General features: G+C 36.5%; 1 protein-coding gene across 2 annotated transcripts in view; it reads left to right on the top strand.

Annotated features, from left to right (window-relative positions):
• sorl1 (sortilin-related receptor, L(DLR class) A repeats containing) overlaps positions 1-14,849 on the top strand; it is a 226,452-nt gene that overhangs the window by 117,792 nt on the left and 93,811 nt on the right. For both annotated transcript variants that reach the window (XM_051932187.1, XM_051932186.1), the window contains exons 20-21: positions 1,415-1,661; positions 13,138-13,276. In XM_051932187.1, coding sequence (XP_051788147.1) covers positions 1,415-1,661; positions 13,138-13,276 — 386 coding nt within the window. The remainder of the gene's footprint in view (positions 1-1,414; positions 1,662-13,137; positions 13,277-14,849) is intronic.

The raw sequence follows: 14,849 nt of genomic DNA, 5'->3' as shown, positions 1-14,849 counted from the left end.
CATTGTCCTCAGAAATCCGCGAACCAGCAAAAAATCCGCGATATATATTTAAATATGCTTACATATAAAATCCGCGATAGAGTGAAGCCGCGAAAGGCGAAGCGCGATATAGCGAGGGATCACTGTACACGTTGTGGATAATCATGTAAGATAAAGGTGTACTGCCTCTGATATTTCAAACTCTTCAATTTATAACTATGAAGTGAATCAATTAATAACTTGTACCACAATGCTATATACAGTTAGTTATTTATTCCAAGATTTCTTATACACTCCTCATTTACTAATGCTTTACCCATTTTTGGAATTTACTAAATAAAACTCAGATTTTATGTTATAGATCAATAGGAAATTTAAGAAAAACAGCCATTAACATATAACAACTCATCCTATCCACCCTCCATAGAAAAAGGCATAAAATGGACCACAATCAAACTGCACCAGCAAAGTGAAAAAGTACGTCAGTAACAGAAACAGGGCTGGATTTTCCTATAGGCTAACTAGGCTTCAGCCTAGGGCCTCAAGATCAAGAGGGGCCTACATTCAAATTGTTAGCAAAATTTTATTATCTCTCATGTAATTTACAAACTTAAAAATGGAAGGTGAACGGGCCTCATAAGTGGAATAGCCTAGGGCCTCTTTTCATATAAATCCGGCCCTGAACAGAAAGCTATATGAGGGGACAGTGGCAAACTAGGATTTAAACAGCTGAAATAATGTAGTTCAAGTTTCATTTGAATTGCTGGAAGCACCATTAGTCTGTGGCACAGACAGTTTAAAGTGAATTAAATTATAGAAGATGGATTGCCAATTGTCCACGGTAACCAGCTCAGCAGCTTTTCAACAAGAAACAGGAATTAGTTTGGCTCCTAAAGTATGAAGACACAATTATTTACCTTGATGGGGATTAAGTGGTAGCATAGGAAGGTGTAAGTGAAGGAATGTTTTGAGATAATAGCAGATTATTTAAGTAAAGAAAAGAAGATAAGTGACATACATGTGACCAAAAAGAAAAGAGAGGAGCACAGTGAAATTTTGGTGTTATTTTTTGGAAGTGCTGAGGTTTTGCAATTTTCTTTATCATCAGTGATTATTAGCTGCATTTGTGATTCTTTTCCATTTACTCTTTGTGTACGTCTTTTGTCTTTAAACAATTACAATGTACCAAAAAAGCTTCTTTATACACTAGCAACAAAGTTTGCTTTGGCAGATAAGGTAATATTGCAAAACAGTAAAACTTACAAGTTTTCAGTTTTCATGTCAAAAGTTAAGTATTCTTTTCATTATTTTCATCATTAGATCTATAATTTTGTGTGTTATATTTTCATCATGGTAACAGTTACACGTCAATGACACTAGCTTTGACATGTAATATTATGTCCTTAATATAAAATATCTCACTTTCTGTTAACAGCATGATGTTTTGGACAGACTGGGGTGATCGAGCTGCAGGAATTTACCGCAGCACAATGGACGGATCAAATATTTCCTGCATTGTGTGTGAAGGAGTGAGGTGGCCAAATGGTATTGCAGTTGATGAAAGCTGGATTTATTGGACTGAGGCTTTTGGTGACCGGATTGAGCGTGCTGACTTTAACGGCCATCAAAGGATAGTGCTGTTAGAGGGCCTTCCCCATCCATATGCTATTGCAGTATTCAAGGTACAAAGCTCTAAATTAAAAAAAAAAAAAAAATTGGTTAATATTTTGAACATATCTTTTTTGTATAAACTGATAAAATACTAATTTTGCATTAATGAATCTTGTTTTTTCAAGAGTTTTTTTTCATATTGCAATTTTCATCTTACGTGAATGTTTCATGTGTGGCTTCTGATCAGACTTTTGTTTTTCGTGCACAACTATCCACTCATTCATCATCCTCAGTCACATTCAGTATCTCTTCATACAGAATATCTACCTCCAGTTTATTTCAAGCTATAAATCATTTAAACATTTTTTTTCCTTTCTTTAGTCTTTTATCATATTAACATAAAACTGTAACTAATTTTTAGAAGTGTTGTGAGATGTATACAATATGTTTGCATATTATGACTGTGCCTAAATTTGTTTGTTCATTTTATATGCTCCATAGTTACTAGAAAATAAAAGACCCAATTAAAATTTGCTAGGATTGTAGCAATCATTTTAGATTTCTACATTTGGACATGGATACTTTCAAAGCAGACATTTGACAAGAATCAAGAAATTAATTCACTCAAAATTTATTGCAGGAGAAGTTGAATTCTTAATGGGGTGAAACATGTTTTTGGACAACTGGTTGCACAATAAAAAAAAAAAAATTGAACTCTCTTTTCCATAGACCTACATAAGCATTTCAAAATAAATACTTTTATATTAGTGATTTTTTATAATCTTTGTTGGATTATTGGATTATTTAAAAAAAAAAAAAAAAATTACTGTATTTTTTGCTCCATAAAACGCACCTGACCATTAGACGCACCTAGGTTTAGAGGAGGAAAACAAGAAAAAAAATATTCTGAACCAAATGGTGTACTAATAAGTTAAATAAAATATAGCAGAATAATATTTCAACCATGTAAATTCAACAGCGGTATTAAGAAACATCATCACTATCATTAACAAATAAGGAGAGACTTATTTACTTGTAAGAGACTTACAAGAACTCCTCATCGCTAGTGTCAGAATTTATGAAGCTCAGTTGCTCACAATCACTTTGCAGGAGCACGTACCTATCATCACGCATGTTTGGACCAATGCTCCCTGAAGTTATATCGCCAGCCTAGTCCCATCTATATTTGTAATGCCACAAAGCCCTTAATCTCGTGTTTTGTTGTGGGTTTCCAGTTTGAAAAACGAGAATGCGGTGCGAGCACAGCCCTCAATTCAAAAAATTGCTCTGCATACCTGTTTGTCTCATCTGACAGTAGCTGCAAGGCAGCTTCAGGAAACAACAGCCTGAAGTAGTCCAGCGGCTGGTAATCTGTCGAGTCCAACAGCAAGCCATACTGTCTTGTGAAGTCTGGTAGCTAGTTTGGCTCCCACACGAACCTTGCCATAGGTGCACGAATGCGCTCAGCTGGGGCGGCATCGGCTGGTGTCCCGATCAGCTGATGCCAGTTCCTCACTCTCTTGTTCGATCTCCTGATCACTCTCAACAAAAGTCCGACTCAGTGATAATGCACAAAACATTTGTTTTCTGCACTCGCTTCGCTCCCTCGTGAGATGTCGATGCCATCTTGCCATTGTTTACATTTGTTTAAATTTCGCAACTCACGCACACGCAAAGATTAGATGCCGAGTCAATGAGTCTAACATTCCTCCAAGCACAGAGGGAATGCTTGTAACGTATCAGTGAGTTTTGTCGCCCTCTACCCCGGATGTTGACTTTTGTCAGGTAATACACATCATGGTCTGTGACGCAATATTCGCTCCATAAGACGCACAGACATTTCCAACCTTCTTTTGGGGAAAAAAAAGTGCGTCTTATGGTACGAAAAATACGGTAAACATTTAAATACATTTTAGTGCTAAAGAGGATTTTTTCTATTCATCTATATTTTATAGCCTACAAAGGTCAGGGTGATGGGGATGGTATGGTGTCTATCCTGGCCATGTTGAAACACTTTATTTGTGTATTTGGTTTTTGGTGGTTTGTTAATTTGTTAACTTTCTGTGTCATAGTAGCACTCAAGGTAAAACCAGTTATTCTACTCAATGAGAAAAGACAAAACTGCCATCAAAGAGGACAAATAGTGATTAATTTTCTCAAATTAGGTAACCGATTTTAAAATGGTAGACTGCCTGTCTTGCACTTATCACTGTTAAGGTTTTGATTATAAATAGGTATCTGCTAAAACAGAATGATTTTGTTAAAGAAGATAATATAATAACTACTTGCCTTGTCCTAGTGTAGAAAAGATTGTGAGAAAGACAAAAAACAATCCAGGGGAAACATTAGGAAAGCTGAGGTAAATAGGTGTACCAAGTCTCCACAGTAAAATTAGGCTGCATCTCACCCACGGTTTATTTGAAAGGATGAACAAAGCAATAAACAAAGTGAAATAGGTGGAATTAGTCCATACGATAGTAATTTATTGGGTAATGCGGACAAAAATTGGAACGTAAAATGGCAACTTGCACTATGTTATGTGTAACACAAATGTTTTACAAACAACAGAACATGATATCTTCCCTGAAATTTGGTTATGGGTCATTAACACTAGAATTACCAGAGCCTACGGAAAAACTCGTAAATCCAGCCCACCTTAAATCCCTTCACACCTCTCCGTCAGCGTCTTTTGTCCTGTAAATGTGCCGATTAAAGACAAGCAGCCTGCTATTCCATCGCAAGTATTCTCAGCTCATGCCTTGATTATCTGGGAGTGAAGTGCTGGAGTTTTAGAGTGGAAATAATAGATTGTAATTTGGAACACATGCATTTCATGTGTGTTCCATTTCTACAGTAATCTGTGTAAACACATTGTTAAAACAGAAACTTTTTTCATATTTTAGTAATAAATGACATTTGTTGACTTGCACTCAAGAGTCTCCAGTTCGATCCTGACTGCTTCCTATATTTACCATTTTCAGTAGTGAGCTGCTCTCATTGTTAATATTATACAGTAAACACATACATTTGGTTTGCATCTGTAACAGCCGGTGTACATTTATATTACTTGTAAAAGTTAGCGTTTTTTTTTTTTTTTTACTTTTATTCTCTCAGTCACTATCACGATACATACAACCGCCCCCTCCTAACACATTAACAATAAAAGCAGCTCACTACTGAAAACGGTAAATTTGCCGGGGAGCTGGATTTGAACTCATGACTTCTGGATTATAAGTCTGCGGATCTTACCGCTACACCACGGAAGCTGTCGTATTGTACTTGCACCTTTTGTGAAAGTGTTTATTTGATATTCGGCCATCAGCCTTCACACATTGTACAGTTCATGTGTACATTTTATTTATTACTAAAACATGAAAAATACTTCTGTTTTAATAATGTGTTTACACAGATTGTTTTAGACACAAAACACACATCAAATTATTTCCTTTTACATTTCTGCGTAGCTCACTCCTAGATAATCAATCAAGGTAGGAACTGGGAGAACTTCTTGCCTGTTCTGAGGCGGTGAGGGGGATGGTATAGCATGTTGCTTGGGCTTATTGACACATTTAGAAGGCAAAAGATGCTGCCGGAGAGTTGCGACGGGATTTAAGGTGGGCCAGATTTACAAGTTTTTTCATTGGCTCTGGTAATTCTAGTGTTAATGATATAGGGCTGCTTTGCTCTGCAACTGGCAATGAGACCCAAATTGAATTATGGCCTCCAATAACTATCAAGATATTCTTGCCAGTAATTTAGTTTCTGTTATCCTTCTCTGGCATCAGCCAGCAATAAAGGAAAATTATAAGGAAGGAATGGAACAAAAAGTATTCCTCGCTCCCTACTCATGATTGTTGCTTATACTAATTCTGCTACATTTTGGATTTATAATTAGTAGGAGTTAAAGTATACCCTTCCCGGTCAACTTATTTGCTCACCAAATCACAATAGAGCACTTTTTACTGATTGTCTCAGTACAACTTAGATATTTGAGAGCCACAATCACAAGCTTATTTGATCTTTTTAAGTTCAAATTTTGCTGCATGATGGTAAGCAAGAAATAAGATATTAACACATGATCCAACTTTCCAGCTCTGTTTAGCTGGAAGAATTAATATTGTTAACATGAATACCTTTCTAAACCTTTCAGAGTATTCCCATATATACAGTATTAATAAATATTTTTTCAAATAGCTAAAATCAACAATAAGTTTATTTATTTTCAAGGCAAAAAGGGCACATTTTAAAAAGGTGACACTGAAAAGAATTAAAGTATAGGGTGGCGTGGAATATCTAAATTTCAGTTTTTCTACTGGGTTATTAATATTCATAATTTGACACAATGGCAGAAGGAGATCTCACACATTTCCATCTCTAAATGCCATGTTTTGTTCTCTAGTCATCAATTATTAGCTAACAATTCAGCTGGGGTTCATTGCTAAATATATATAAAAAAAATATTTAAAATGAAGAAATGCTGTTCTTTGAAGCTTTAGTGCATGATTATTTTTATTTCATCCTTCTTTAATTTCATAATTTGTAATTCATAGAAGTTACTAGATATCTTAACCTTCAGAAGTGTTGACAGAGTGTTTCTTAACCTTCAGAAGTGTTGACAGAGTGTTCACACCCCTTGATACAGCTATGTCTTTAAATATGTAATTCCATCAATTCACTTTTTTGTACTGTTTACATGTCAGTGACTTTAGCAAGAAACTGCCTAATTTAAGAAATCTCCAATCAACACTAAAAAATACTTTAGCTTGTGATGAGGAGACTATGAACAGTATTTCAAGAGTTTATTAATTAATGTGTTTTCCTCTAGATGATCTTCTGCATTGTTAGGAAAGGAACTTTACTATTAGTATATTATAGGAGGAATCTAATTCAGTAATGTACAGGTGCTGGTCATAAAATTAGAATATCATGACAAAGTTGATTTATTTCAGTAATTCCATTCAAAAAGTGAAACTTGTATATTAGATCCATTCATTACACACAGACTGATGTTTAATCAAATGTTTATTTCTTTTAATTTTGATGATTATAACTGACAACTAATGAAAGTCCCAAATTCAGTATCTCGGAAAATTAGAATATGGTGAAAAGGTTCAATATTGAAGACACCTGGTGCCACACTCTAATCAGCTAATTAACTCAAGACACCTGCAAAAGCCTTTAAATGGTCTCTCAGTCTAGTTCTGTAGGCTACACAATCATGGGGAAGACTGCTGACTTGACAGTTGTCCAAAAGACGACCATTGACACCTTGCACAAGGAGGGCAAGACACAAAATGTCTTTGCTAAAGAGGCTGGCTGTTCACAGAGCTCTGTGTCCAAGCACATTAATAGAGAGGCGAAGGGAAAGACAAGATGTGGTAGAAAAAAGTGTACAAGCAATAGGGATAACCGCACCCTGGAGAGGATTGTGAAACAAAACCCATTCAAAAATGTGGGGGAGATTCACAAAGAGTGGACTGCAGCTGGAGTCAGTGCTTCAAGAACCACCACACACAGACGTATGCAAGACATGGGTTTCAGCTGTCACATTTCTTGTGTCAAGCCACTCTTGAACAAGAGACAGCATCAGAAGCGTCTCGCCTTTGGACTGCTGCTGAGTGGTCCAAAGTTATGTTCTCTGATGAAAGTAAATTTTGCATTTCCTTTGGAAATCAAGGTCCCAGAGTCTGGAGGAAGAGAGGAGAGGCACAGAATCCACATTGCTTGAGGTCCAGTGTAAAGTTTCCACAGTCAGTGATGGTTTGGGGTGCCATGTCATCTGCTGGTGTTGGTCCATTGTGTTTTCTGAGGTCCAAGGTCAACGCAGCCGTCTACCAGGATGTTTTAGAGCACTTCATGCTTCTTGCTGCTGACGAACTTTATGGAGATGCAGATTTCATTTTCCAACAGGACCTGACACCTGCACACAGTGTCAAAGCTACCAGTACCTGGTTTAAGGACTATGGTATCCCTGTTCTTGATTGGCCAGAAAACTCGCCTGACCTTAACCCCGTAGAAAATCTATGGGGTATTGTGAAGAGGAAGATGCAGTATGCCAGACCCAACAATTCAGAAGAGCTGAAGGCCACTATCAGAGCAACATGGGCTCTCATAACACCTGAGCAGTGCCACAGACTGATCGACTCCATGCCACGCCGCATTGCTGCAGTAATCCAGGCCAAAGGAGCCCCAACTAAATATTGAGTACTGTACATGCTTATACTTTTCATGTTCATACCTTTCAGTTGGCCAACATTTCTAAAAATCCTTTTTTTGCATTGGTCTTAATTGATATTCTAATTTTCAGAGATACTGAATTTGGGACTTTCATTAGTTGTCAGTTATAGTCATCAACATTAAAAGAAATAAACATTTGAAATACATCAGTCTGTGTGTAATGAATGAATCTAATTACAGTAATCCCTCCTCCATCGCGGGGGTTGCGTTCCAGACCCCCCCGCGAAAGGTGAAAATCCGCGAAGTAGAAACCATATGTTTATATGGTTATTTTTATATTGTTATGCTTGGGTCACAGATTTGCACAGAAACACAGGAGGTTGTAGAGAGACAGGAACGTTATTCAAACACTGCAAACAAACATTTGTCTCTTTTTCAAAAGTTTAAACTGTGCTCCATGACAAGACAGAGATGACTGTTCCGTCTCACAATTAAAAGAATGCAAACATATCTTCCTCTTCAAAGGAGTGCGCGTCAGAGAGAGAGAGAGAAAAAAAAGCAAACAGTCAAAAATCAATAGGGCTGTTTGGCTTTTAAGTATGCGAAGCACCGCCGGACAAAGTAGCTGCGAGGAAGGGAGCAAGCATTTTTCAGCATTTTTTAGAGGAGCGTCCGTATCCTCTAGGCCAGTATGCGACTCTGCTCACACCCCCTCCGTCAGGATCAGAGAATGTCAGAGCGAGAGAGAGAGGAAAGCAAGCAATCAAAAATCAATACGTGCTGTTTGATCTTTTAAGTACACGAAGCACCATGCGGGAAGCACGTCGCTTGCAAAGCAGCCACGTGTAAGCCCAGCAAAGAAGGGAGCACTGTGAAGGTAATCTTTCAGCGTTTTCTGAGGAGCGGCCGTGTCCTCTAGGGGTGCAAACAGCCCCCGTGCTCACAATATATTTGAGGAGTTTTATTTAATACATAATACGCGCTGTGGTTGGGTAGCTTCTCAGCCATCTGCCAATAGCGTCCCTTGTATGAAATCAACTGGGCAAACCAACTGAGGAAGCGTGTACCAGAAATTAAAAGACCCATTGTCCGCAGAAATCCGCGAACCAGCAAAAAATCCACAATATATATTTAAATATGCTTACATATAAAATCCGCGATAGAGTGAAGCCGCGAAAGTCGAAGCGCGATATAGCGAGGGATTACTGTACAAGTTTCACTTTTTGAATGGAATTACTGAAATAAATCAACTTTGTCATGATATTCTAATTTTATGACCAGCACCTGTATAATACACACTCTTCATCAGTCTATACAAAAGTTGTTCACCAGTTTGCAGTAAGGTATTCACTTATCTGTCTTATACTGTCAGACATACAAATGACTCATAGTGATCTAACAACATTGTTCAGAGTAATGCTGATTATGTAGCATTACATTAATTGATTTTCTAACTGGGTGTCTATTGCTGGAAAGCTGTGATTTGGTCTTTGTTGCACGTTCCAAAATGGTAATGATCACTAGTTTGCTTGAAACTAAGAAATGATTCACTGAAATTAACATCAGTGTCTTGCAATGGCCTCCATATATGTACAAATGAACTCAACATAAAACATTTAACTTAAATTGAAGAACCTCAGTCAGTTTCTTTCCAAATTGACTGCCATTTGAGAAAAAGGCTTTGCCATTGTAGAGAAGTCTGACCCCAGTAGTAGGCTTGAGGAATTTTTTTTGAAAAGCATTGCCTTTGCAGTTTCTGGCAAACAGTTTGTACCTCTTAACACTAGAATTAACAAAGCCTACGAAAAAACTCATAATCGCAGACCTTAAATCCCTTCCCACCTCTCCGTCAGTGTCTTTTGTCTTGTAAATGTGTCGATCAACACAAGCAGCAAGTAGCCTGCTATGCCCCCCCCCCCCCCCCCCCCACCAACGCAGAAAGGGCACAAAGTTCTCCCAACTCAAGCCTTGATTATCTTGAAGTGAACTGCTGGAGTTTTAGAGGGTAAAAAATACATCATCATTTGGAACACATGCATTTCATGTGTGTTCCATGTCTACAACAATCTATGTAAACACATCGTTAAAACAGAAACATGTTTCATCTTTTAGTAATAAATGACAAAATGTAGACATAAATTGTATAATGTGTATAACGTGGGCCAGGTTTACAAATTTTTTCATAGGCTTTGATAATTCTAGTGTTAACAGTCGCAGGTTGTGGCCGCAGCACCCATTATACTTTTAAAATCAAAGATACTCTGAGAAAATGAATTGCGTGCTAGGTTGTCCTATAAATAATGATACCATTTACAAGTATTTTTGCTATAGTATAGAAAGATCTGATTTTGTTGTTAACACAGCAATTTTTTATCTTATTTATCTACTGCTTTGTAAATTAAGTATTAAGGAAAATTTGGATATTTGTCTTAGAAAATAATGTACTATTTATTTAACTTGTGACTGTTAGCTACTTGTGGAAGTTCATCATGGAGTTGTCAAGGCTGATGCCACAGAGGGCCCTTTAGACATGTTTTTCCCCAAGCACAGATTCTTAAACATATTTTTATATGTTTATATACATTTTAAATTGTGTTTTACATGATTAAAGTACAATAATCAAAATGAACTAAATAAAAATTGCTATGTGGCCTAAAAAGTAAAATTCATTAGGTGCAAGTAACATTGCATACAATTTGTGAAAAAAATTCTAGCTTACCTTTATATGTAAATTTTTGTATATGTGGATTTTTGAACTGGAGTCAGCTTTTCTGTAGTTGTAATCCCATTGGCATAGTACTTAATTTTTTTTTCTCATATGAATACTACAATAACAGCATTTTATCCTGCAACAAAGAACATGTCTTAGCCATCACCTTAACAACAACATTTATTTATATAGCACATTTTCATACAAAAAGTAGCTCAAAGTGCTTTACAAGGCAGTGGTATTGTTTTGGTAGAGTATTATATTACTCAACTTTCCCCTATGGTATTATTAATATGTAGCCTCTGTCAGAATGCCTCAAATCTCACAGACTTACCACTGTTTATAAGGTTTTATAGTATATAACCTTCCATCCTACATCTATAACCTCAGGCAATTAGGTGTAGTAAAAGACGAGCAGGAGTTAAGTTACAATTTAAACAATGTATTATTGGTAATGTTTATAAATAATAACAATATGCAAAGTGTATTTGAATATTGGCAACCATACAACCTGATACATGGTGATGTGTAGTTCAGGCGGCATACAGACTTGTTAGTTACTTAAAATGTCTCTAGTTAAGGCATCATTGGTGGTCAGCTTTCTTCAGAACAGGCTGCATGCCTGTCTCAATATGGCTGCCGAGCTGTGCTCTTCATTGTGTTGTCCTTTTCAGTTCATGCATCAGTTTGGTGAGAGAGTGAGGGAGTGAGCAAATTTATAGGTTTTCTGCCCAACCCCTAGAGCCAATGGGATGTCATGGTACTTAAAGGCTTCTAATACAAGCCAGTTCCAAACAGCCATACTTCAGACCAATGGCAGGGATACAACATCTTCACACCTGCCACCCCCAAAACCATTTGTTAAGCTAAAGTTTGACAGGCAACCTGACTTTCCTATGGGTGTTGACTGAGAGACTTCAGAGAAACATTAGCCAAACTTGTTTAAGGCACTTCCACCCCCCATCCCCAACTCTGTCATAAAATTCAAAGAGACCCATTCCTAAAAGGCAGGGGTAAACATGAATGCTTCTCACTAATGTAACACAAATATTTCACTGCTTTGCCTAAATTACAAATAAAGACATTCAAAATGTTTATCAACTTGTATGCAAAATTTCACATCATAACAGGCAGCATTTAGTAACCTTTTACTGTATGTTTAGCAAGAGGACTATGACCATCTGACCTTCCAGTTTATTTCTTTATTTCTTTCTCTCTTTATTCATATTAAAAACATTTATAAAGTTCAGTTTATTCTGCTGTTACTTCCCAATATAATGTATACATTACACCAATAAACATTTCTTATTTAAAATTGAACTTTTATGCAGAATTGTTGAACATAGCATGACACATGTATTTTCTGTGGAACTCATTATTTTTCTCTATCATTTTGAAGATGCCAATTAATGGTTTGTGTGCGAGTTTCTAAGTTGCTTTAGATGGGTGATGTGATTTTGACTTTTCAGTGGTCATCAAACATCCATGTTAAAGGGTGGATTGTATTGAGGTCAGAGATGATTGTATGGTAAAAGAAATACGTGAAAGTTAATTACAGTCAAAATAAAACAATGTTTTCAGATGCTGAGCCATACTTAGCTCTGTAGTTCTTTTATAGCTTTCATAAACAAGCACTTTTAGTGGCGTTTTATTTTTTGAATCAGTAATAATGCCAAATTTTCATCATACATCCGAGTTAACTCAAATTTGATAATACATTATTTTAGATGTCCCAGTGCCTTCATAATACTAGTAATACTTTTCTATAATAATGAGTTCTTGGCCAAATATGCATGTGTCTTTCTGTTTTTTTTTGTTCTTTATTTCGCCTTATACAATTTCTTGCATTAGGAATTTGTTAGTTTTCGCATACCCCTTGGGGTCAGAGCGCAGGGTCAGCCATTGTACAGCGCCCCTGGAGCAATTACAGGTTAAGGGTCTTGCTCAAGGGCCCAGCAGAGTAGGATCTCTTTTGGCAGTGACAGGGATTCGAACCAGCAACCTTCGGGATACCAGCGCAGATCCTTAGCCTCAGAGTAGAGTATTCAGTGAAATGTCAGATGGTATCAGAGAAGAGAAAGAAATATAATACATTATCAAAAATACATTATCAAAAACAATTTGTTGTTGTTGTATTATTATATTGTGTTTGCCTAAACCCTGGAAAATACTCCACCCTTGCCAGAAAAAATAAGAAATCCTAAAAATCTCCCAATATCCAAATGTTTTTGCAGATGACCAATGGATACCCATCCTAATGCAAGATTCTGTCTCTTGAAATATTTTATGAATGTGTTTTTTTTTTTTTTTAATTTGAAGGCCTCACTCCCATTCTGTATAGTTTCCACACTTCTTTCCCAACTCCTACATGTTACTTCCCCTATGCCATGTTTGTTTTTGCACTCCTTGTCTGGTTTTCTGCATGTTCTCTGCCACAACTGCACAGTACCATGCATGCTCCTTATTATTTATGCCATTAGACAGAGTGTAGAGAGGACACTGATTGCACTGAACAGTATTTGTTGTAAAAGAATTTGATACATGCATTTTGGTTGTGTTTTTATGTAAGGCACTTAAACAATGTAACAACCTTAAAAACAAAACAAAAATAACTTCTTCCTCTAAAAGGTTTAATTACTTTTGTGTTTGTTGCACTGCAGAATGATATCTATTGGGATGATTGGTCAAGGATGGGAATTTTCAAGGCACCCAAGACTGGTTCTGTGGAAACTGAACTACTTGTTGGAAGATTAACGGGGGTTATGGACCTAAAAGTATTTTATAAAGGAAAAATTTCAGGTAAAACAAATTAGTCCAGAAAGGCAATTATGATCTCCCATGTCTCAGTACGGTACTTAATGATTGGTTTATGTTAGATCCTGTATGAGTAAATACGATCTTTGATATACAAACAGTCCTTGGATGGTTCTTACTTTGTTGTGCTCAGTGCTGTTGTGATAGACTGATGCAGTGAGCTGGATTAAGAAGGTTAACAGTTTTTTTTTTTTTTTTTTTTTATTAACATAACGGATTCAAAAACCTGCCTAGACAATCTTTTTATGCAATGGTAAAGTGTGTATATATAATATTTATTCTAAGTTTGGACCCTGACTCCATCGCTCCTTCTAAAATATAAGTACAAGCTGGGTATTTAAAAAAAAAAAAAAAAAAAAATCCTCACTTTAGAAGACAACTTCATGTTAATAATATACTATTATAGTGAAGAAATAATTTTTGACTTGAAAAATACCAAACTTACCTTTTTATTGGAGGGCTTAAATAACATTGTTCTAATATGTACTACTACTATGTACTTTTTAGTATTATTAAAAAGGCTAGTTTACGAGGGGATATTATAGTCATGGGGGACTTTAATTATTTGAACGTTATTTTGGGTAATGCTGCAAACTGAGGAGCACAAGAGCAGGAGTTTTTAGAAATAATCAGTGACTGTTTTTTAACACAGTATGTTAAAGCACCAATGCAGGGTACAGCTTTTCTGGATTTAGTATTTTGTAATAATTAAGATAAAATTGAGGGTGTAGAGGTGATTGAACCACTAGGGTCAAGTGACCATAATAAAATACCATTCTCAATGTTCTGTAAGAGTGCAGATGTAACGACTAAAATTGTCAAGTGTAACTTTGGTAGGGCAAATTTTGAGCAGATGTGGCAAGTCTAATGAGGATAGGCTGGGATAAGCTTTTAAGTGTGGGGACAGCAGAGGTGCAGTGGGACAGGTTTGAAAATGTTTTACTTATAATGTAGGACAGTTAAATACCTAAATGTGGAATTAATAGGAAATTAAAAAAAAAAAAAAAAAACAACTCCACAGTGGGTTAATAAAGAGTTAAAAAAAGAAGCTGCAAAAGAAAAACACAGCTTTATAAGGCATACAAGAGTAATGACTCCAAAGTGAATCATAGGGCACATGAGAACAAGGGGGCAACAATTAAAAAGGATATTAGGAGGGTAAAAGACAGTTGGAGAGGAATATAGCAGATAAGGTGAAAGACGACCCTAAGAGGTTCTTTCAGTAAGTAGTAGTAAGGTCTTCACAAGTGATGAAGTGGATAACCTTCCAGCGGTAAATGGGACTACTAAGGAGCTACTGAGAGAAATTGCAGAGGGAGAAGTACTGCTCAGATTAAATAGGTTGAAATCAAACAAATAACCAGGAACGGATAATATTTGCCCTCAAGTTCTTTAGGAGCCTAGTGAGTACATACTGTATATAAACCTTTGACACATATTTTTAGGAAGTCACTGCACACTGGGGAGATTCCGAAGGACTGGAAAAAGGCAAATATTATCCCGTTATATAAAAAGGGTGGCCGGGCAGATCCAAGCAACTATAGGCCAGTAAGCATAA

The sequence above is a fragment of the Erpetoichthys calabaricus genome, chromosome 9, assembly GCF_900747795.2.
Source record: "Erpetoichthys calabaricus chromosome 9, fErpCal1.3, whole genome shotgun sequence".
In the NCBI taxonomy this organism is placed as follows: domain Eukaryota; kingdom Metazoa; phylum Chordata; class Cladistia; order Polypteriformes; family Polypteridae; genus Erpetoichthys; species Erpetoichthys calabaricus.
The sequence above is the reverse complement of the archived record's forward strand: the minus strand, read 5'-3'. Positions and strand labels throughout refer to the sequence as shown.